Source organism: Saccostrea cucullata, unplaced genomic scaffold (assembly GCF_032062105.1).
Source record: "Saccostrea cucullata isolate Sc308-1 unplaced genomic scaffold, CSIRO_AGI_Scuc_v1 ctg772, whole genome shotgun sequence".
NCBI classification, from domain to species: Eukaryota; Metazoa; Mollusca; class Bivalvia; order Ostreida; family Ostreidae; genus Saccostrea; species Saccostrea cuccullata.
The window spans coordinates 96,208-116,361 of NW_026925407.1; the positions used below are offsets into that span (position 1 = coordinate 96,208).

The following is a 20,154-nucleotide window of genomic DNA, read 5'->3' on the forward strand; positions in this document are numbered from 1 at the left end:
CTTTAAATTTTTTAAAGAAAACAAAAATGAGAGAGAAAGAGAGTTCATAAACCCTTCCACTTTTAAAAAGGTGTAAGAAGTACCGGTATTTAAACTTGTATATGTATTAGAACCTTTACCTTCCTCATGCATGTAAAACTAGTGTGTTTTTATTAAATGGCATAAAATCAAGTTAACATGGGGGTTTTGCACTTAACTGTAAATCCTGCAAAGACTTCATTGGGTGGACATATCGTAACAGATTTTATCACTGATAGGTATTTCACTCCACAATAGACATGTAATATACATATTAACAAATTAAACTTCAGAATCAAAAGAAATGTCTTTTGCCGACCTGCATAAATCTGATGCTGAGGAGCTGGCAATACTTGTAATCATAGACTGGTCACTAGGTGTCAAGTTCTCCTCACTGTCTGTGGTGGTGTTACTGAGAAGGGACTCAGTCATCACGGAGGAGGGCTAAAATATTATCAAAAGATTATAGGATTTTAACTTATTCCATGTATACAGATGAAATACAGAAATGAAAGATAGGGTGATTTGTAAAAAACAGAAACCATAGTTTCATTTTTTTTTCTTGGTGTATGGATTTTTGTGTTTATCATAAAAAAAAATAAATGTACACAGAATAATGTTTTAGTCAGGAACATATAACATTGGTCTCCTTTATGACTCAGGTGACATAAAAATATAAAATTCTTAGCTATCAAGATTTTTTTTTCAAAAGATATACATGTATATGCCAGGAAATGGTTTTGCCTTGAGGGAAAGTATTGGTGACTTTAACCTCCAACACCCCCCCCCCCCTTCATGATTCACATAACTATATCTACCAGAACTATCCCTGCAGTAAAACCTTGGAACTAAAACAAGTTTAATCTTAAAAAAAATCTTACTTCAAGTTTCAACAACCAGCAGGAAATTCACAAACCTTAAGAGAAGTAGGAGTCAGCAGTAATTTCCCTTGCAGAATGAGCCTCAGACATTTAGCTGTCAATTCCTGCTCTCGGCTTCCATCCGTTGTAAAGTTGTAGACACCCTGTCCTTGTCTCTCATACTTCTCTGTAGCGTCATCCTTCTCCCACTTCTCTATGGATTTTTCTTCGGAATTCTCTGTTTTATTTAGGATTTCCTCTTTCTCCTGATCATGTTTGGCTTTTACGGACTTATTTGAGGCTTCTTTGTCTAGTTTACTGAGTTCATTTGTCTTGTTCTGTTCAGCAAGTTTCTCTCTCAGAAGCAACACATGACGAGATTTCTCCACCTAGCATAGCAAAAATTTAATAACATTTGCTTTACATGTACAGTATATGTAATGTCAAAGTCTCAAACATTTATAAACAACAATATACAGTGAAACTTGTCTAATCCGCATGTTGTGTAATCCAAAATCTTGCCTTATACGATGTTAAATTTAAATCCTTTTTATCAAATTCAGTTGTTTATAATGTTTTCTAATCCAGAATGTTGACTTATCTGGCCAATTTTTTGGGAACCAGCAGAGCCCAGATTAGATAAGTTTTACTGTAAATACAATGTATCTAAATAAGACATGAACCAACCAATTGATAAGGTTTTATACTATGAAAATCCTCTAAAACAATTAAAGAACTATCTTTTAATTTTCTATTAATTCATCACATGATGCAATCAACTGACCAGTTCTAGCCTGGTGAGTTTCTCCAGCTCCCACTGATGGTCAAATATAAGTGAGTCCCCCCGGGGCCTCCATCCATTGAGGTTCTCCTCCCCCCTCACGTAGGTAGAGGACGTATCCAGCACCCGCCTCTGTCTTCTCTGGGCACCTGTAAGGGATTCAGAATACATTTATACCATTTCTACACGAGCCTTAATTTAATTTGCAAAGAAATTGTTATTTCATGAGATACTGTGTACACTGTAAATAAGAAATTTTAATACAGAGTTGTTCTTTGAATCAAAATTCAAAAATTGTGCTTGTGCAAGAAATATTATCAGTTCTGATTATACTGACTGTGAACTCATGCACATTCAATGTATACTGAAATAATCACACACTTGTACAGTACATGTAAAAATTTGTGCACTGACTAATGACATGTTGGGAATGGTGCATATACTGGGTATATATTAAGTATCTACATTTTGAACATGTATCAGGTAGTTTTATAATGTACACTAAGTAACTAAAACACTAGAACAATTATAAATACACAAGACTTATAATTTAAGGAGATCTTCAAATGTGGAAGAATTTGAAATTTTTTCAGGTAGTAATTTGGACTTGTCTTCCTGCTGCTTAGAGATTACATGGAGGTGGGGGAAGTGCAGTACACGTCACAAACACAGGTGATACGTGGGACAACAGATACCTGGACTACCTGATTCTGAGGCCCGCCGCAGGAACAACTCGTAAATACCGCTCACACGGTTAGCGTCCAGAGACTTGCTACCTCCAAATAAACTCCTGAAAGTCCTAATTTAAAAGAAATCATAGATTCTTATAAAAGCTTGACTTTAGCTTGTTTAAATGAAATATTTATTAGTTCTTATTTCTTTGTGTAGATGCTTTTTGTTTGTTTGTTTGTTTTTAAATTTGTACCTGGAGTTAGTTATTTTTGTGTCTCTTGAATGGATAACAATACTTAAATCTTTGGTAATGCAAGCAGGTTGCTGACAGTTTTCCACCTGAAAAATAAATTGAAAATATATATGAACAATCTTAATAACTAGCATAAACTGCAACAAAGGTAAGCAATGAATCTTGAAGAGAACAAAAGATGATGGCAATGTTTTCAAACCTCAATATAGGCTGAGAGAGTCATGTAAATTCTGTCCCCAGAGGCAGTGACTTTGTTCAGTAAATGTGAGTTGTGGAGAGAGCTATCCCATGCAGCCTCAAAGCGAAAGTAGATTCTGAAAGAGAAGAAAATAATATACATGTGCATGTATAATTTATATAATGTAAGTGCAGTTAAAATTCCCCAAGAGAAAATCATATGCTCGAAGCCCCCTCCTCTCAATAAATCAAAACCGATCAGGTGATATAATTCTATAATTTTACTCCAGGTTTGTATATTACCTGTCATCTCCTGGATACTGTATGTAGGAGGCTGGGAAAAGATTCAGTGACAGCACAGAGGTCTCGTTGTCTACTTCATGGTATTCTGGCGTGGTACGAATACGACCTGTAGATCATACATAAAAATTTTCATAAAATTGGAAAAAAAAAATTAAAAAAAAATTTCTCACTGTCTGCTCATGCTGAATAAAAATCTTAATAAAGATTAACTTATATAGAAAACATTTTGACTGGTTGCCATTAAAATTTTTATGTGCTCGTCTACATGTACTATACCTGTCAATACTCCTGGTTCTATAAATACCTACCTACAACAAGTTCCTTGACATCCTTCCAGATGAGGTCGATTTCTGGACTCTGTTCCTGCATTATAGTGATAGCAATCCTTCTCTGTATTCCCTGGTGAAGCATAAACAGTCCTGTACAAGGCTGGTCATCAGCGTGGCTTACAACACAAGGAACGTACCTACACAAAACCACAAAGTATCTCTAGAAAATATATCATTCAAAGTACAATGTATCTTCAGAATTATAGTATCACATTCAAAGTATTCAGTACAAAAACACATAGCACCACACTCTGACTCATACAGGTCCAAGTACAGGCCTGGACAAGTACATGCATGTTATACTGATATATTTATTATCAGTTCCTTTGAACCATATATAAATCATCTTTAGGGATACACTGTACCAATACTTACTCTCCATTGGGTGCAAGCTCACATATCTCAAACCAAACCAGTAGGTCAAATCTGGAATGTATGTGACTACAGCTGAAAACAAAAGAAAGGTACAGATTAATGCATCATAATGGTGACTTAGTAAAAAAGTTTATACTCATAATTTTCCTACAAACAACATTTAAAAAAAAATATAACTTAGAATACATTACATTTGATTACCATAAAAGTATAATCAAGAGCATTGTCATAAAAAAAATATAAAAATTCAAAAGCAGCTTCTGGTGCATATGCTATGACAGTGTAAAATAATGATGTTGAATAATGATAATACTATGTGGTAAAGTATTCCTTGTGATATTACAGTGTATTAAAAGCACAATGATAGCAAAATTGGGAAAACAGTATTACACCTACCAAAGTACTAGAAATATGGGTGACTCTAAATCTTACAGTTTCAAATGACTACAGAGTACTAGGCAATTTAAAAGACTAATGAATTTTCAATAAGAATACCATATTTCATTATTATCTTTTAAAATTACAACTTTTAATACATTAAAATATTTCAAATTCAAACATTTAAAATAAAAGTTATCTAATATTGAATGTAATTGGGCACAGTTTTGCTAAAGTAAATGAAGTAAACAGCTGGTGCTATAAAGCTTGACAACTAAAGGTAAAGTTCTGAGGAAGATTTAAGAAGATACAACACCAAAGGTCACCTTTAGCTGCAATACCTACTTCGAACCCGGAGAGAGAGGCGACTCCAGACTGCGACCAGAATCGTAAAACCTAAACCAAACAAAGGGAACCGTGTACAACCCGGTGCATGCAAACCCGCTCAAGCACAAGTTAGCAGAATTAATATGGTTACGTTAATCAGAAAAACAACCTTGTGTGTTGCTCATAGATGAAATAGACAATCAATCTTGCACTAATGCACAAGATTATGAAGATATAAGAAATTTTTTAAGCTTACTAAATAATGTACATAGTATACATATTATGAAAATATTACTTATCTAAGCACTTCTCTTTAATACATTTATGGTTTTTATTGTTGTGTAAATAGTTTACATGCCTTTCCTATTACAAATTTCATTACTGAAGCAAAGAAAACATCAGAAGAGCAAATGATTTATGTAAATCCTTGTCTTACTTGTGAGTGACCTGTTTTAAACAAATCATCCAGCAAAAGAAAAGGCTTATTACAAATGTTTTATAATGGTATGAAGCACAGGCAATAGCTGATAAAAAAATCTAGCTATGAAAAAAATATCAATTCTGAAAAGCCTCTTGTATATAAGCAGCAAATCTTGCATATAACCTACCAATACTTGAATATCTTCCTAATGTCCATATTAAGAAAGGCATGTAAACAAAGGATAAACCTTCAGTCATACACAAGAAGAGTGTAAGATTAAATTTTAATCAATGGTATTTGAAGTGAAATTTATAATGCGGTTAGAGATAATGGGCTATAATAATGCAGGATGGTTACATTGGGTCTGCAGTGTTAGTTCAGTTAGTCAGGTAAAATTGTTTTAAAATCGAGAATAGCTTAATGGTTCTGTGTTGATTAAATGAACAACCTGTTAGAAGAAAAACAAAGCTAAAGGTTAAAGCAAGTAACCCCATGTTAAATGTTGATAAGCTTCTATTAAGAAAATAAACCTTTTTTATATGCTTGAGTCTTAAGTACATCATGTAACTAAAAACAATAAAGCAATCTGTATATTTCAAAATTGTTTCTTTTTCCTCAATGCATTTAAGATACTGTGAGGCAAGTCATTGTAACTCAAGCATATAAAGTAAAAGCTGGTTATTCAGTTGTTAAAGCTTTGTCCGTCCCACTCTAGCTAAATCAGTAGTCAGTTGCAGAATCTTACCCTTCCTGGTTTGCTTTCTTGACTTCAATTAACAAATCTTTTTTGTGTGACTTTTTAACTCTGTAGCACACAACACAAAGAAATGAACACAAGAGAAAGCTTTTTTTATAACTTAAATTGAATTGCGAGAAAACATAAATTTACATGTTTTAGACTTGGGTTCAAAAAAAAATTCACAAGCAAACACAAACTCAGAGCAAAGTACAGATATCCAATTCTTGTGGAGGCTTAAACAGTATTTCTTATCTATAATTTTATATGTACAATTTTGTATTGTAGATGTTGATAATACATTCAATATGTATGGATATGAACATGAATTTTTATTCATATGATAAAAAGTTACAAAGACAAAAGTATCAAATGTACATACCTTGGTGGACTCAGAACTCCGTACTTTGGTGAAGGAACTGGCTTAGATACTGGAATCATGGGAGGAAAATTACATTTGGGCCTTGGTCTGACATTACTACAACATGAAACGACAAAATTAAGATCCCTCTTCAAATACCATGGTGGAATGACTTTAATGGAACAAACTGCAGATTTAAACACTTACTAAGGAATTTCTCTGGCCTGTTCATGTAATGGATGCTGTTGGTAGTGGCCAAAGACTTCAAACACAAGAGGCTGTGTTTTTATGTAGTCTATGAAGGACTTTGTCACAGAGACTGTGAACTGGAAATCATATTTAATTTTATGTATACTGTATGTGTGAAGCAAAAACTTGCATGTAAATGATTGAATCCATTACAAGCAAGATTTGTTACATAAAATTTAAAATAGAAGAATCACAGGATCTTTATCACAGTTATTGATGTAACAAAATCATTATTTATGAAAAATTTCTTACATTCTGTACATGATAAAACCCTAAAGGATGACTCTTCCCACCATTCTTAAGAGGTTCTGTTGAAAAAGCTTCATCATGTCTGTGTAGGAAGCTGCGAAAAAAAAAAAAACATACACAGGTTATTGGAAAGGGACAAACTTTTACAATCATAAATTGTAGAAATTCCATAACGGAAAAAGTTGCATGATCACTGACTTATTCATATCTCTGAAAGCCTTTATTCTAAAGAAAACAAACAAAAAGCCTACTTGAACTGGCAGAAGATGTCAGCATATTCTGAGGCTATCCCAGAAGCCTCTAGGATAGTGACCCTGAACTGGAACTGAGAGTCGACCTTAAGGTGTCCGGGCAGCTCTTTCTCATCAATATCTGGGAACAGGTCCACTGACTTCATTTTCTGCTCACAGATGTACGGCTCTGTCATAGAATAAATGAAACAGAGTCGACTTGTAAAGTTATTTTGAATGCAAACAGAACAAAATAAAATTGATAAAGGAAGACCACTCACCAGAAGTATTGATAGAGTTATCTGGACTTGGACCTTCACCTTCTACATATCTGAGGTTTTCTGTAGATGGCGCTGTCTGTGATGAGAGGTCACTGTACTGCTGTTTCTTATTTAAAATAAAAAGAGAGGTTAACTTAATACATACATATTAAAAATTCTTCTTCTATCAAAGTTTGCTAGGTACAGCCCAACAAATATACATGTATGTTGTAAAAAAACCAATCCTTACCTTTTTGAAGTAGTCATTGTCATTGAAAGAAATTTTGGCATTTCCTGACTGCCTGATTCCTGGTGTGTAGTCAGGAGTTTCTTCTTTTTCTATAGATAAAGCATTTCATAAATATACAAAAACATGAACAAAATGTACATACATACATGTATATACACACAAATATCTGAACAATGTTTTCTTTTATTTCTAACATATTTGTCATTTTATAGTACCCTAAACTTAAAAGCTAACATGATCTAGCCAGAAGACCACCTCTATTCTAATGCTTACCTGTGATTGCCTGAACGGCAACTCTAAGAAACCCTTTGACCTCTCCCTTTTCACTCACAATTGTGACTCTGTGCACCAGAGGCACAGGATAGTACAGGTTACTCAGGTAAACAAAGGCTCTACAAAAGAAGAAAACATGGGTTAAAATTAATTGGTATTTGTAAAGATATCATTCAAATTTTCAACTAGAGCCCCAACAAAACATCAGTATAATGCCTTCAGTTTCTTCATATAAATTTAATTTTGATCTTTTTGACAATGACTTACCTTCCCACAAGCCTAAACCAAGGGAATCTGTCGTAGAATGGATCGCCTCCACTCATCGTGTCAATGTTTGGTTCTGGTGAAGTGGGAGATAACTCTGCCTCGTTGTGATACATCTGTCTCATCAACTCCAGTCTTTGTCTGTAAAATAAACCACCCATGCTGTTACAGTATATATTAAACAAATAAACATACAGGGAACAAACACAACAAAGGGGTTCTGGATTGTCTACTTAAAAAAACAGGCATACCATTTTTAGAATGTTGAATTGCATTAAAATGTTAGAGTTTCTTTATACATGTATTGAAAGTTTTGAATAATATTATCCATTTCAGAAGTATCTATCATTTGTTGTGAATTCATTTCCAAATACCATTACAAGTATATATAAATAGAAAAAAATCTATACATTTGAGAACCTGAAAATGCAATAAAGAAATAAATCATAAAAACATCAAAGAGAAAGAAAACCACAAAATAAATGTCAAAAAAATACTCAAATCTTGGAAACTAAACCAAAAACAGCCTATATACATGTAAAATTGGTAAAAGCTGAAATGAAAAAAAAGAAATGAGACCAAAATAACATGAGTTATTGTGAGAGCTAGAAGAATGGATGCAGAGGAACTGAAAAATGCAGCCTGAGTAGCTACAACATCCAGGGGCTGACCTGGAGGGAATGAGATTAATGAAGTTAAAGTAGTTTTGTGACGGCCCACAGCCTGTGAAACATTGGAAGAAATTCTGTTTGGCCTCTGGGGTGCCGGGTGACAGATCCTCATTGTAAATATCTCGCATGAGCTCCAATCTGTGTCTAAAATCAAACTCAGCAGTCAAAAAAGAGTTATCCCCCTTATACAGCACAAAATATAGTACTAAGCATTGGATATTAGAGAAAAAAAGAAAGCATTTAGAGATTTTAACAATTTTTCACTATAAATTATGGAACAGTAATTCCAATAGCCTACAATTTTGCATCTCCTTTTTTGACAAAGTTGGAACTCATGCAGAATATTTGAGGCATTAGACTAAGCCCAGTTTCATAAAACAATGTCTGTATTTTATAAATCTATACATGCTACTTCATGGTCAGATCCAGAAAAAAAGCCTGTTTAAAACTGTAATTTATCATTTTTCATGTACCAGTAACTGTCTCACTATGGGTAAACTCTGAATCTGCCCATGCAATTTTTACTACACACGACAATGCCATGATCATTATAAAATGAAAATTATATTTACTAGATAAGAAACACTTAACTTTAATACTAACAGTATTTGAAATCTATATAAAATTTCCAACTTTGCCAAAATGATTTGCAAGATTCCGTTGTATGAATTATCAATAATTTCAAAGAGTTGTCTTAAAATGTGTGAACATCTAAGAATTATTTTTTTTGCAGAAAAAGTGCTTGAGTAAGTACATGTTAACATAAATTGATTATTAGGTTCTTGTCTTAGTAATAGATTTAAATAAACTTGTAATATAGATAATGAATTAGTTTTTATGTCAAAGTGCTTTCCTATATCTGAAATCTTACTAGTGCAAGCAATACTAATCACATACAAAATAAAACACCTAGATTTCCTACCTCAGTTTCTCCAGACTCCAGTAGTGTGTGGCCCCATTCTTAGTATCCTGGACCTCCACTGCCACCACAGTCCTGGGGAAGGGGCGGTCATCGTCCCTCTCCCCGGGGTGGAAGAGTTCAGGGGGGAGGGGGGAGTAGAGAGTGTCAGTCAGCAGTACAAACTGGAACTGTACCTAGAAAAGAGACCAAGAACAAAAACTGATGTATTTCTACTACAAAATACAACAATGACATGAACACCCTAACAACTTTGCAAACAGAAAGGATACCATAAGTCATACACAAAGGTGGCTTTAGGAAGTAATAGATTTCACAAGCTGAAACATTAATATTGATCTGACATAAGTTACCTTTTTATTGAGTTCAACACTTATTGCATTAGCTTCCTTGAGGAAGATGGCATTGCCCCACAGATCATCTCGGAGGGATGTAAACTGGTGATACTTCCACTTCCTAAAAGCCCAGGCAGCCACCTGCTTCTCCTTCTCAGTCCATGTGCACTCTACCCAGAAAAATATAAATATGTATGCATACATAAAGAAGTGACTTTCATTCAGTTTCTGAACAACATTAAAGAGGTTTGTCTTGGTAAGAATTTTTGACATTTTTCTGTTTATATGTACCTTCTTCCTCCTCTTCAATTGTTTCATTCTCCGTGGCAGCAAAACTTGACATCATTGAATGCCTCATGACTTCCTCTTGAAGGTTTTGTATTCTAGTCTCATAATCCTTTAATAAAGAGCAAACTAACCTCAAAATTTACTTAATCATTTAAAAATATTAAAGCTTTTCATCCTTCTTTTGTATAGAAGATTACAAATTTTCAGGAAGATAGGAATAAAATAGTCCATACCTTTCTCTGTTGCTCAAACAACTGATCAGCCTCTTCCTTTTCCTTTTTGTACTGTTCTTCTAACCCCTGAAGTCTGTAAAATAATCAGCAGTAAATATCTGGAGATATATACTAGTAGATATACTAAGCATATGAAGACTGTTTATCAACAATCATGAGAAATTTCATTCTACGTGTATTATCATTTAAATACAAACCTGGCTTCCATGTCTCTCCTTAAATCTATTCCTTGTGACTCCAATAACTCCAGCTGTGCAAATGTCCAGTCTACAGGCTCGGCTACAATCAAAAGCAGGACACTTCAACATACCATATGGGGAAACAAGCTCTTGTATTTACTTTAACACCTGAGTTTCCTGAGTTTATCTTATGAGGAAATGAATATTGATATGATCATGAAACATACTATTAAAGCCTACCTGCCTGTAGGACATATTTAAAAAAAGAAACAGATTTTCACTTATATTAAATGATATCATCTCAAGAAAAACACTGGGAAACACTGCTGCATTAATATGCTGCTTACTTTGTAACAATGCTTGAAATATTGCTTTAGCTACATGAATAATGTTAAATGTTACTAAGGCTACCTTCTTGCTCAGGCTCTGACTTCAGATCTTCTTGTTCAGTTGCTAAATTAGACAATGAAAAAAGCCACTCAAACAAAACTAAATCAAAGCAATAAATCAACTAGAGCTGGGCAGGAAATCTCATGCTCTTAGTCTATATAAAGTGGAAATCAAGAATTTGTGTCAAATGAAGTAACATTGCATCAAATTCATAAAAAGAAAAAGTATGTGGGATAAACCAGTGAAATACAGTATTATATTTTATTCTTAAAGGTATCATGCAAAGCAGAGTTTTATTAACTTTTAGGGTAAAAATATTTACGCTGTAACACATTCAATTCACATATTGCACATTTATAAAATATCAAGCTTGGAATAGTAGATATATATGTAATGCTTAAGATGATGTTAGCATTTAAGCAGTAATATTAATCACTAGAATAAGTTAATGCTCTAGCAAATCCTCATTAATAAAAATCCCTTCATAGAAGATGTACCAATACTGAATATGAATAAATGATAAACATTATTACTTTTGGTCACTAAAAATCAAATTTGTCTTGTGTAAATCATGCAGGTTAGTTTATGCAAAAGCATCCACAACATTAGAAATACACACACTCGGGTGGACTTACATCCTATGGACTCAATCTGATCAAAGTCAATGAGATGTGCTCTGCTCTGACGCGCTGCAAAGAAAACATTGGTTAGGGTTTTCAGAGAGGCAAGAAATTGGAAAGCAATAGATATCCAGGCATTAATACAATGGACAATTAAGTAGGGAAAAAAGTATGGTGTTTTAGTGATTCGAAGCTAATGGCTTTTGCCCAAAGAAAATATTACAAGTTGGAAGCATGCCCAGTGTATCTTTTTCTATTTTCAAGATTCATTTCAGGAGTAACATAGGAAATCCTACTCATAATACACATGGAAGAGATAATCTAATTTATAATTCATGTAATATGGAAATATATCATTCATCAATTTCAAGTCAATGTAGAATACACTATCAAAAATATCTAACCCTGCTTTACTCAGTAGTGATTTAAGAAGATTTTCTTATAATAGATCACTCACAATAAACAATGAATGAAACAATTAAATAATATTGTTTGTAGAGTTGGATTACTGTCAAATTAAACTGTCTGCATTTTGAAATTTTGTCTTCAGTATTAAAAATATAAAAAACTACCCAATGCTTCTATCAGCTGATCGCAGTTAGAACTCTAATCCTACCTTGGTCTGGATGATTGAATCTGAAGACATGATGTTTGCCTATAATGACGCGAGCTCCTGTTTTCAGCTCCATTTCCTCAGTGACCTGTTTTCCATTAACATACACAACAGCATTCTGAATGGGAAGCAACGTCACTTTCCCTACAGAAAAAAAAACCACAATGAAAAAATATTAGGCTGATTTTCAGCAGTTTTTCTTAGTAGCTTAATTGATGGATAAAGATAAAACTCCTCTTGCTGGAAAAATTGACTGACCATCAATGTTGTGGAAGATACAGTGTTCCTCCGCAATGTTTGATCCACTGAGCTGAATGTCATTGTTCTGTGCTGCATCCTTCAGTCCAACCCTACATTTTAACATCAATTACATAATTCCATAAAGTTCAAAACTCCAGAAAATTTGAGCTGAAGTTATCCAGTTCTAAGTACACGTGTATAACATGGATTACATGTAGTGCATTTTGAAAAAGTCTGTTCCATCAAATATTTTGTTACTATTGTAAATATATGGATAAATATTGACAGTTTCTACTCCAAACCTTGTAGCTCCTTCTTTGATGTAGTAGATCAGACACTCTGACATCAGTGGGTCTTCATTTAAGTTAACCAAATGAGGTGACTATACAAAAAAATAACAGATAACAGTCAATATTGGGCAAAGAAAACCCATAGATTTGTATTATCTTTGAAGTGTTCTTCAATCTTCATTTGTGCATTTACTTGGTGTCATCTTTAGATCAAATAATTCAAATTAAAACACAGTAAAAATGTACCTTCTTTGGAGAGAAGACACCAATGGTTCCTCCATCTTCCTTCAGAGCCACACCCATTTCTGCTAATGTTGCCTCCCTAGAAAATAATTTTTGAGAGAATCTAATCATATGGGTTAAAGAGCTACAGAAATATTAAAATAGAAATGCTAAAATCTAACTTTTCTAAATTATTTTTCATAACAAACTATATATTCAAATGGGAAGAGACAAAATTCCAAATATCTAATGTTTGACTCTATTATCAATGAACAATTTTATCACCTTTCTTTTCTAATAGCCTCTGTTCTTCGAAGCTTTTCTTCCCATGATTCATTAAGTTCTGCAATGAGTTTTTCTGACATCTGAAGACGTTCTATGGCATTCTCTCCGTCATCCATTGTCAAGGAATCTTTCCTGGATCTTGTAATTACCTTAGGGTCTGGAAGTCCTTCAAGTCCTATAGTAATACAAAGTTCATAGGAGTAAACAATATATTGTCACTACAATTTCATATCAAGACATTTATTTGTAATGTATATAGGTGCTCACTAAAAATCAGGAAATTTACATGATGGTTTGAATTATATGATTCCATGATTTAGCATTTTCCATGAAGTTAAACCCACAGTGAATAAGACACACACCGAAAATATTAAACTAAAGCCTTTGCAATTTGTACCATTGTAACAAACATGAATTTTTAGCTCTGTGGAATTAAAATGACTAACAGCCTATATAATAAGTTACTTTTCCCAGTTTTTGAAAGGTTAGACAAAAATTTCAAACCAATCCCTCCCTTCTTCCTCCTTAAATAGTCAATACCTTCTCCCCCCTCCCTTCAATAATTAGAAAAACAGTACCTTCTCCAATCTGAATGCCCTCTGTCAGTAGGATTTCCCTCAGTTTGGAGACTTCTTCTTTAAGTTCTCGGATCAGTTTAGCATTTGGATCTTCATTGACAACAGCTTTACACATAATCTGCTTAGCTCTGTCTGCATACCTAATGGCAAATAAAGTAAAACAATATCATCATATTGTAGATTCTAACCATTTGTTTCTTTTTCTTTCATTTTATCAAACTTTCTAGGCTAAAAATCCAGAATGTGCAATGCTTTGAGCTGTCAAGTTGCTTTACTCAGTTATATACATGTAAGAATTACCTCAGAGTGCTCAGAGTTTCATCATAATTAACATCAGCTGGTGACAAAGCAGCTATCATGCAAGTTTTGGAATTTCCTCCTGTAAATTAGAAATAATTTTGCCTTTATGTACTTCTAATCTCTAGAATAATGGCAGATTTATGCATGATTTCTAAAATTCACAAAGAAAGCCTGCATACCTAAGTTTTCCCTGAGTAGCCAAGTCAACACTGAATCTCTGTATGGTATAAAATCAGCTTTCTTCTTCTTTTTGTTGGCCTAAATTAAATGTATTATTATTACACAATTGTCCCTCTAATGTATAAAACCTAAAGCATATTCAAGGATTCAAAAAATTTTTTTTGACTAGTTTTTGTTTGAAATGTAGACCATATATATGCAATTTAATCATCAGAGTGTATTTACATCCGAACATATCAGACTTAATCTAATGTGTCTTTACAATGACTAAAACTTGATTATTCAAGCATTTTTAACTCTCTTCTATCCATGCATTTTATTCACAAATCAGGAAAAGCCCCAAGACATTGTACATAAGCACAGAACTCTATTACTGACATTAAAACATTTGTTCAAATCTAGACAACACCAAATTCTTGGAGACTCTTGTGTATTTCTACAACACTGGCCACTTACTTTAAGGTCCATTGCACTCTGTACACAAAAGGGACAAAATTCATAAGCATACATTTATAACATGGTTCAAATAATGAATAATATTCATTTACATGTTTTAGCTTAATGGGTTTCCAAAGTCTATTATCTCATCCTTTTCATATAAAACAAAGAATTCATTTATTGAAATACGACATTAAACAACAAACTGACCAATTCAGCGAGAGCTGAGATGACTTTTCCGAGGGTTGTCAGTGACTTGTTAATGTTTGCTCCTTCAGCATTTTTGTATTCCAAATGTACCCTTGGTTACCACTTACTTAGAGATATATTCTAAACGAGTGCCTTTTGCTCCAAGATTTAAAGTTGATTTTTCAAATTTTTCCGGCTGTTGCCATAGCAACCGAGACACTAGCGAAATTTTTTTTTGATATTTGTTTCGGGTGAAGTTTCATCAAAATCAGTCCTGCCAAATCTACTAAACTCACTTTACTAACCTGTAAAGTTACACAAAATTTTATACATTTTGCATCTTTCAATGGATTCTTTCAAGGCAGTATGAATGAATCAAAATATAATTAATCTACAGTCAAAGAGATTAAAATCTTGAAATCAAATTTCAGTAATATTGTGAATGATTTGCCCTTGAGCATTATTTGTATTCACTTACTTTTTCTCCAACCATATTGGTAGTATCATCTCTGCGACGCTGTGTGAAAATAATGGTGAAAACTGCATGAGATCTGCTACTTGTCTCATTCATATTTGTAGCAGCTACAGTTCTGCAAACAAAAATGTAAGAGTTATTAAACAACTTTTACAAGATCTTTATAATTACTGTATACAGGGTTATTTTCGCCCCGTGTTATTTTCGCCCTTTCACACTCTAAAACAAATTTGCCCCATTTTAAATTCGCCCAATCGTAGTTTTGTTTAAGAAATTAAACTGAATTTTTTTTAATTCGCCCCGTTTTAAATTTGCCCTAATGAGGTAAGGGCGAAAGGGACGAAAATAAAATGGGGGCGAAAATTTCCCTGTATACAGTATATCAATTCGTGAAATTGACTTCCCATAAGAAAATAAACATACCTAGCTTTATTGCCTTCATCTATGAGGTTATTGATGTCATCAAATGACTGCACAGCTAGCTTTGATAAATCCTCCACATAGGGGCCCAATAAGGGGTGCTCCCTCACACGTAAAGCTTTGTTGTGTCCAGGATTAAGGAGATCTCGCACTCTCTCACAATAAATTTCCATGTAACTCACCTACAAAAAGTTTATGTCAAGTAGGTGTAATTTCTTTTCCTTTCCTCATTCTATTTGACATATAAGGGATACTTTTTTCTAAGGTTCTGATAATTTTGCAGGAAGCAATGACAGTATCTTAAAGGAAAAATTTCCTCAAACTTTTGACAATTTAAAATAAGAAATACACTATGAACTGGAAAAGCAATTAATGTGTTAATTATAAAGTTGAAAATTATTTGTCAGGAAAACATTGCTTACTTCCACAGAGAACTGCACATCATCACACTTTGCTGCTTTTATTCGTTCAAACAAATCCTCACAAAGCTGAAATAAATGCAGAAATTGATAACAATTCAACATTTGGGTTTAAGAATCACATTGATCAAAATATTGATTGTATCTAAAGTATCATAAAATGAATATGGTTGAATTACAATCAATATGAATGCATATAGAACAATATTTAGTCTAAATGCACTTACGTTAATGAAAGAAAAAGATCATATAACCATTTCAGTTCATTTCATCTTAATGAAACAAATATCAATCAATCTAAGTTTACACATGATGCATTTGGTAGTACTGGTAATGATGAATGTAGGTTTTTTTTTTTATTAAAAAAAAAGTTTTTTTGTTAAATTATAGAAAGAATCCTTTTTACATACATATATATATAAAATGGTAAGATATGATATTAAAACAAGTTCCCCAGCAGCTTACCTGAGGAATGATCCCCTGCTGTCCTGGCTCACTCTTGCCCATCATTGTGTAACTTTTTCCTGACCCTGTTTGTCCATAGGCGAATATACAGACATTGTATCCCTCAAATGTGTGGTCCAGCATCTCCACCCCTATCTCCTCATACACCTGCTTCTGGGTCGCAAAGTTTGGATCTTCTGTCTGTTAAAAGAGAAACTGACCGTGAATCACAGAAAAACAAAGCACTTATAAAAATAAACCTCCGGGTGAAATACCTCTTTAGAAATCTAATGTCTATGCTTGAACTACAAGTATTTCATTAATATTTTTTTTAAAATTACCGGTAAGTATTATGGATCTTGAAAAAGTACATCTTAAAAACTGCATAATCTTACATTAGTGTGTGACCAATATGAGTGGTCAAAGTTAAAGTTGCGAATTTTGACATCTTTGGGGCCTGCTTTGGGATTGGTAATGGCTGAAAATAGAATAAAATAGTACAAATACAGTAAAATCTGCTTAACGGGGAATAACCTACACATACTTATAATGAATTCATGATTATAGTTAAGTAATTTTGATTCTCTGTAGTTTTGAATACTAGTATATTATTACTACAAAAAAAAAAAAATCAACATAAAAAAATTAAAGATTTTATTTAATTTATGGAATATTATAAAGAAGATTAATACTTAAAAGAATTCAATTAAGCACTCAATTATATAAATAATGGAACTGAAAATGGCACAAAATTTGAAACATGTAAATTTCTCAAGTTTTATTAAAATGCTCATAAAAAACAGGTTTGTACTGCAGAAGAACAAGCAAACATCACAGATCAATGTGTGTGGCTGCTATATAACTGTACTGCCACCAGGCAGATTAGATGTAGCAAATGTACATGTACTTATTAGGAATGTAATGCAGCAAACAGGTTTTATATTACATCTTATTACAGCATGTCTTATTGGGGTAGATTGTTATACATGTACATCAATATCATTATAATTAAAATACATGCACTTCAATTAATACAAGATCTCTCTGTTTTTTTCTTTCTTTTTCCACTTTGCATTTTTCCAGCAGGCTTAGTAAATTTTTGTGACAAACACTGTAAATAATAGACTCAGTTTCTACTGAATGGTACCTTAACCTTTTCTTGTGTTCTTAGATAAACACTGCAATAGCAGGTGCCTTAATATGAGTAGACTGCCCATGTGTTTTGCAATAAAAAATTGCAGCAATGCATGTATTGGTACATGTATAATCGTTATTTTCCCAGTGTGCTTTCTTTTGCTCTGGAGATACAATCTGAAGTAAATGACAATGATGTAGATCTCCTATACAACCGACTCCGGCTTGACTTACTTGTTGTTTTGTCCTTCATGTTTATGATAAGCTCGGAGTTGAGGTTCATTTCGCGGCTGTTGAAGGGCCGCACCCTCACTGCTACCTTCACAGAAGACATAATGCTGGAAAATAAAACATGAAAGTTTATTATATATGTAAATGAACAAATAAATATTATATCTCCAATGTTATATCAATTAAACCTTACAACTCTTTGAAAAGAAATAATAAGAAAACATGATTAAAGAGACCCGAGGACCAAAATGGTTCCATGATCAAGTGACACTGTTTCTGCAGTTCATTATAAAACATTAATATAAATTATCTTCTCTTTTTTATTCATACTAAGTAAAAATAGAGTCCTTGTGAATAAAAATGATTTTCAGTATGCTGAAATGAACAAGTATATTAATGGATGCAAAATATGTAATCATGCAGTTATTCAATTCTGTATTGCACTTTTAATAACAAGCTAGTGTTTTCGTGAAACCTTGCATTTGAACAATAATTTAAAAAGTGTACATGTACTTAAATAAAGACCTGCAATATACTGTAGATTGCTTTGAATAACAAAGATAGAGAATTTTTATCCATTAGGAGATTAATTCAAAAAGACATTTCAAACATGAACATGCCATTGTAAATTTGCTTAGTTTTACATTCCATACGCCCTTTGTCATAATTGTCCATATTAACATCAACTGAACCTCGATTACAAAGATCGATATGTAATTGTTTCACCAGTTAATACCCAGTGATCAACCAATACTCTCCTTCTATCAAATTCTCAAAGCAAAAAAAAAAGAAAAAAAAAGGATAATTTACTTGCACAAGAACAATCGAAATTAAAAGACACATTCAATTAGATATCAAAGATCCAAACCTTGGCATTTTTAAAAATGGTTAATTACCTTATACATCAAATGAGTGGAATCAGAGTGAAATTTCTTTTTCCTGTTACTGTCTGGGTCTGTGAAATTTTCTAGACCAATGCCCTAACTATGACAATCTCACTACATCGTTAATTCTCTTCTGATCAGAAACCCCCTACCTTTTTTATCATTTGAGATAAAGATTAGATTTCTTCATTGAATATGGCTTCTTATATTCAGCTTTGAAGGTTTTCTCCATTTTTTTTTAAGTAAACATGGCACACAGAGCATTAATTGGAATTTTAAAAGTGCTAAAAATTATGCATCTTGATTTAATCTACTTGTATGCCAAGTTTTACTGAAATTTGAACAACACTGTGGGAGGAATAGAGAAAGAAATTGACAGAAAGAAAGACAGATGGACAAAAGACACCTTGATATAGAGCTCAAAAGGAAGCTTGAATTCAAAGTGAACAAAACAGGAAACCAATGAACAAACTGATCACCATGATCACTGATTCAATATACCTTTATAACTAAACAAGAATATTTCAAATATATTTTCTGATCTCATGCTAAGTTATTAGCATTGATAAAACATAATGACTCATTGTTTTATGGTACAAACTCATTGGTAGGAAACTTTGAATGTGAATCTTGACACAGGAAAGATATGGAATGTGACTGAAACAACACAGTTGTTAAAGATGTTAAAATATCCCTATATAGAAAAAAAACACTAAGAGTGAATTAAGTAGACTTTATTGATTTCAAACAGGAACTTTTAAAAGAGTGACAAAAGCCAGGAACTTAAAAGACAAAAGATAAATAACTGTGTCTGTATGTTTAGAAGTATATTCATTTGTCTGGTAGTATATTACACTAATTAATTAAAAACACCTATTTTAAATGATATGGGGTGGACTGTGAATTTCATAATACAACTATTTGTACCTCAATCTATACAATTATCAAATTATTTTTTTTTTATATAAAACTTCCTATATTATCAAATTGACCAGTCAGTTTCAACTGAACATGTCCAAATCTGAAAATCATATCTTTTAAATATCTTCCAATATGCCATTTTCTATCATTTACTGTGAAATAGCAGAATTATTCATTTTCAACAACAGCCAATTATTTTCCTCAATAAGGTCTTCAACCTCAAATTCTATTCCATATGGCATTAAGAATTCAAGTTTTGGGCCAAGGGATATAACCTTTTTACTCATTAATACATGTATCTATCAAATGAATTCAATAATCATAATATATTTAAACACATATAATCTACTTATACTTGAGAAAATAATTTTACTGGGTAAATAATTAATATTGATTGGTCCCTGATGTCTATATTGCTTCACCTTACATTCCAATAGAACTAAATCAATACGGAGCCTGGGAGCCTGCCTGTCTATGCATAAACATTTCC

General features: G+C 32.9%; 2 protein-coding genes across 2 annotated transcripts in view; one reads left to right on the forward strand and one right to left on the reverse strand.

The window, feature by feature from the left end:
- Nucleotides 1–20,154, forward strand: part of LOC134268771 (uncharacterized) — a 209,676-nt gene that overhangs the window by 85,148 nt on the left and 104,374 nt on the right. The gene's annotated exons all lie outside the window — the stretch shown is intronic.
- LOC134268764 (kinesin-like protein unc-104) overlaps nucleotides 1–20,154 on the reverse strand; it is a 30,305-nt gene that overhangs the window by 3,360 nt on the left and 6,791 nt on the right. The window contains exons 3-47 of the mRNA XM_062751003.1: nucleotides 17,863–17,966; nucleotides 16,890–16,972; nucleotides 16,516–16,695; nucleotides 16,054–16,119; nucleotides 15,635–15,813; nucleotides 15,215–15,326; nucleotides 15,010–15,041; nucleotides 14,876–14,921; nucleotides 14,758–14,823; nucleotides 14,566–14,583; nucleotides 14,109–14,187; nucleotides 13,930–14,008; nucleotides 13,630–13,769; nucleotides 13,052–13,226; nucleotides 12,791–12,866; nucleotides 12,557–12,636; nucleotides 12,273–12,364; nucleotides 12,018–12,158; nucleotides 11,417–11,470; nucleotides 10,803–10,844; nucleotides 10,410–10,491; nucleotides 10,213–10,285; nucleotides 9,983–10,088; nucleotides 9,710–9,861; nucleotides 9,360–9,532; nucleotides 8,438–8,581; nucleotides 7,770–7,907; nucleotides 7,503–7,621; nucleotides 7,230–7,318; nucleotides 7,001–7,106; nucleotides 6,741–6,909; nucleotides 6,493–6,583; nucleotides 6,199–6,317; nucleotides 6,013–6,108; nucleotides 5,640–5,699; nucleotides 4,492–4,542; nucleotides 3,769–3,840; nucleotides 3,373–3,530; nucleotides 3,065–3,170; nucleotides 2,784–2,898; nucleotides 2,585–2,670; nucleotides 2,364–2,458; nucleotides 1,663–1,808; nucleotides 935–1,267; nucleotides 338–462 (exon numbers count right to left, since the gene is read on the reverse strand). Of these exons, the coding sequence (XP_062606987.1) occupies nucleotides 338–462; nucleotides 935–1,267; nucleotides 1,663–1,808; nucleotides 2,364–2,458; nucleotides 2,585–2,670; nucleotides 2,784–2,898; nucleotides 3,065–3,170; nucleotides 3,373–3,530; nucleotides 3,769–3,840; nucleotides 4,492–4,542; nucleotides 5,640–5,699; nucleotides 6,013–6,108; nucleotides 6,199–6,317; nucleotides 6,493–6,583; nucleotides 6,741–6,909; nucleotides 7,001–7,106; nucleotides 7,230–7,318; nucleotides 7,503–7,621; nucleotides 7,770–7,907; nucleotides 8,438–8,581; nucleotides 9,360–9,532; nucleotides 9,710–9,861; nucleotides 9,983–10,088; nucleotides 10,213–10,285; nucleotides 10,410–10,491; nucleotides 10,803–10,844; nucleotides 11,417–11,470; nucleotides 12,018–12,158; nucleotides 12,273–12,364; nucleotides 12,557–12,636; nucleotides 12,791–12,866; nucleotides 13,052–13,226; nucleotides 13,630–13,769; nucleotides 13,930–14,008; nucleotides 14,109–14,187; nucleotides 14,566–14,583; nucleotides 14,758–14,823; nucleotides 14,876–14,921; nucleotides 15,010–15,041; nucleotides 15,215–15,326; nucleotides 15,635–15,813; nucleotides 16,054–16,119; nucleotides 16,516–16,695; nucleotides 16,890–16,972; nucleotides 17,863–17,962 (4,844 nt within the window). The 5' untranslated portion in view covers nucleotides 17,963–17,966. The remainder of the gene's footprint in view (nucleotides 1–337; nucleotides 463–934; nucleotides 1,268–1,662; nucleotides 1,809–2,363; nucleotides 2,459–2,584; nucleotides 2,671–2,783; nucleotides 2,899–3,064; nucleotides 3,171–3,372; nucleotides 3,531–3,768; nucleotides 3,841–4,491; nucleotides 4,543–5,639; nucleotides 5,700–6,012; nucleotides 6,109–6,198; nucleotides 6,318–6,492; nucleotides 6,584–6,740; nucleotides 6,910–7,000; nucleotides 7,107–7,229; nucleotides 7,319–7,502; nucleotides 7,622–7,769; nucleotides 7,908–8,437; nucleotides 8,582–9,359; nucleotides 9,533–9,709; nucleotides 9,862–9,982; nucleotides 10,089–10,212; nucleotides 10,286–10,409; nucleotides 10,492–10,802; nucleotides 10,845–11,416; nucleotides 11,471–12,017; nucleotides 12,159–12,272; nucleotides 12,365–12,556; nucleotides 12,637–12,790; nucleotides 12,867–13,051; nucleotides 13,227–13,629; nucleotides 13,770–13,929; nucleotides 14,009–14,108; nucleotides 14,188–14,565; nucleotides 14,584–14,757; nucleotides 14,824–14,875; nucleotides 14,922–15,009; nucleotides 15,042–15,214; nucleotides 15,327–15,634; nucleotides 15,814–16,053; nucleotides 16,120–16,515; nucleotides 16,696–16,889; nucleotides 16,973–17,862; nucleotides 17,967–20,154) is intronic.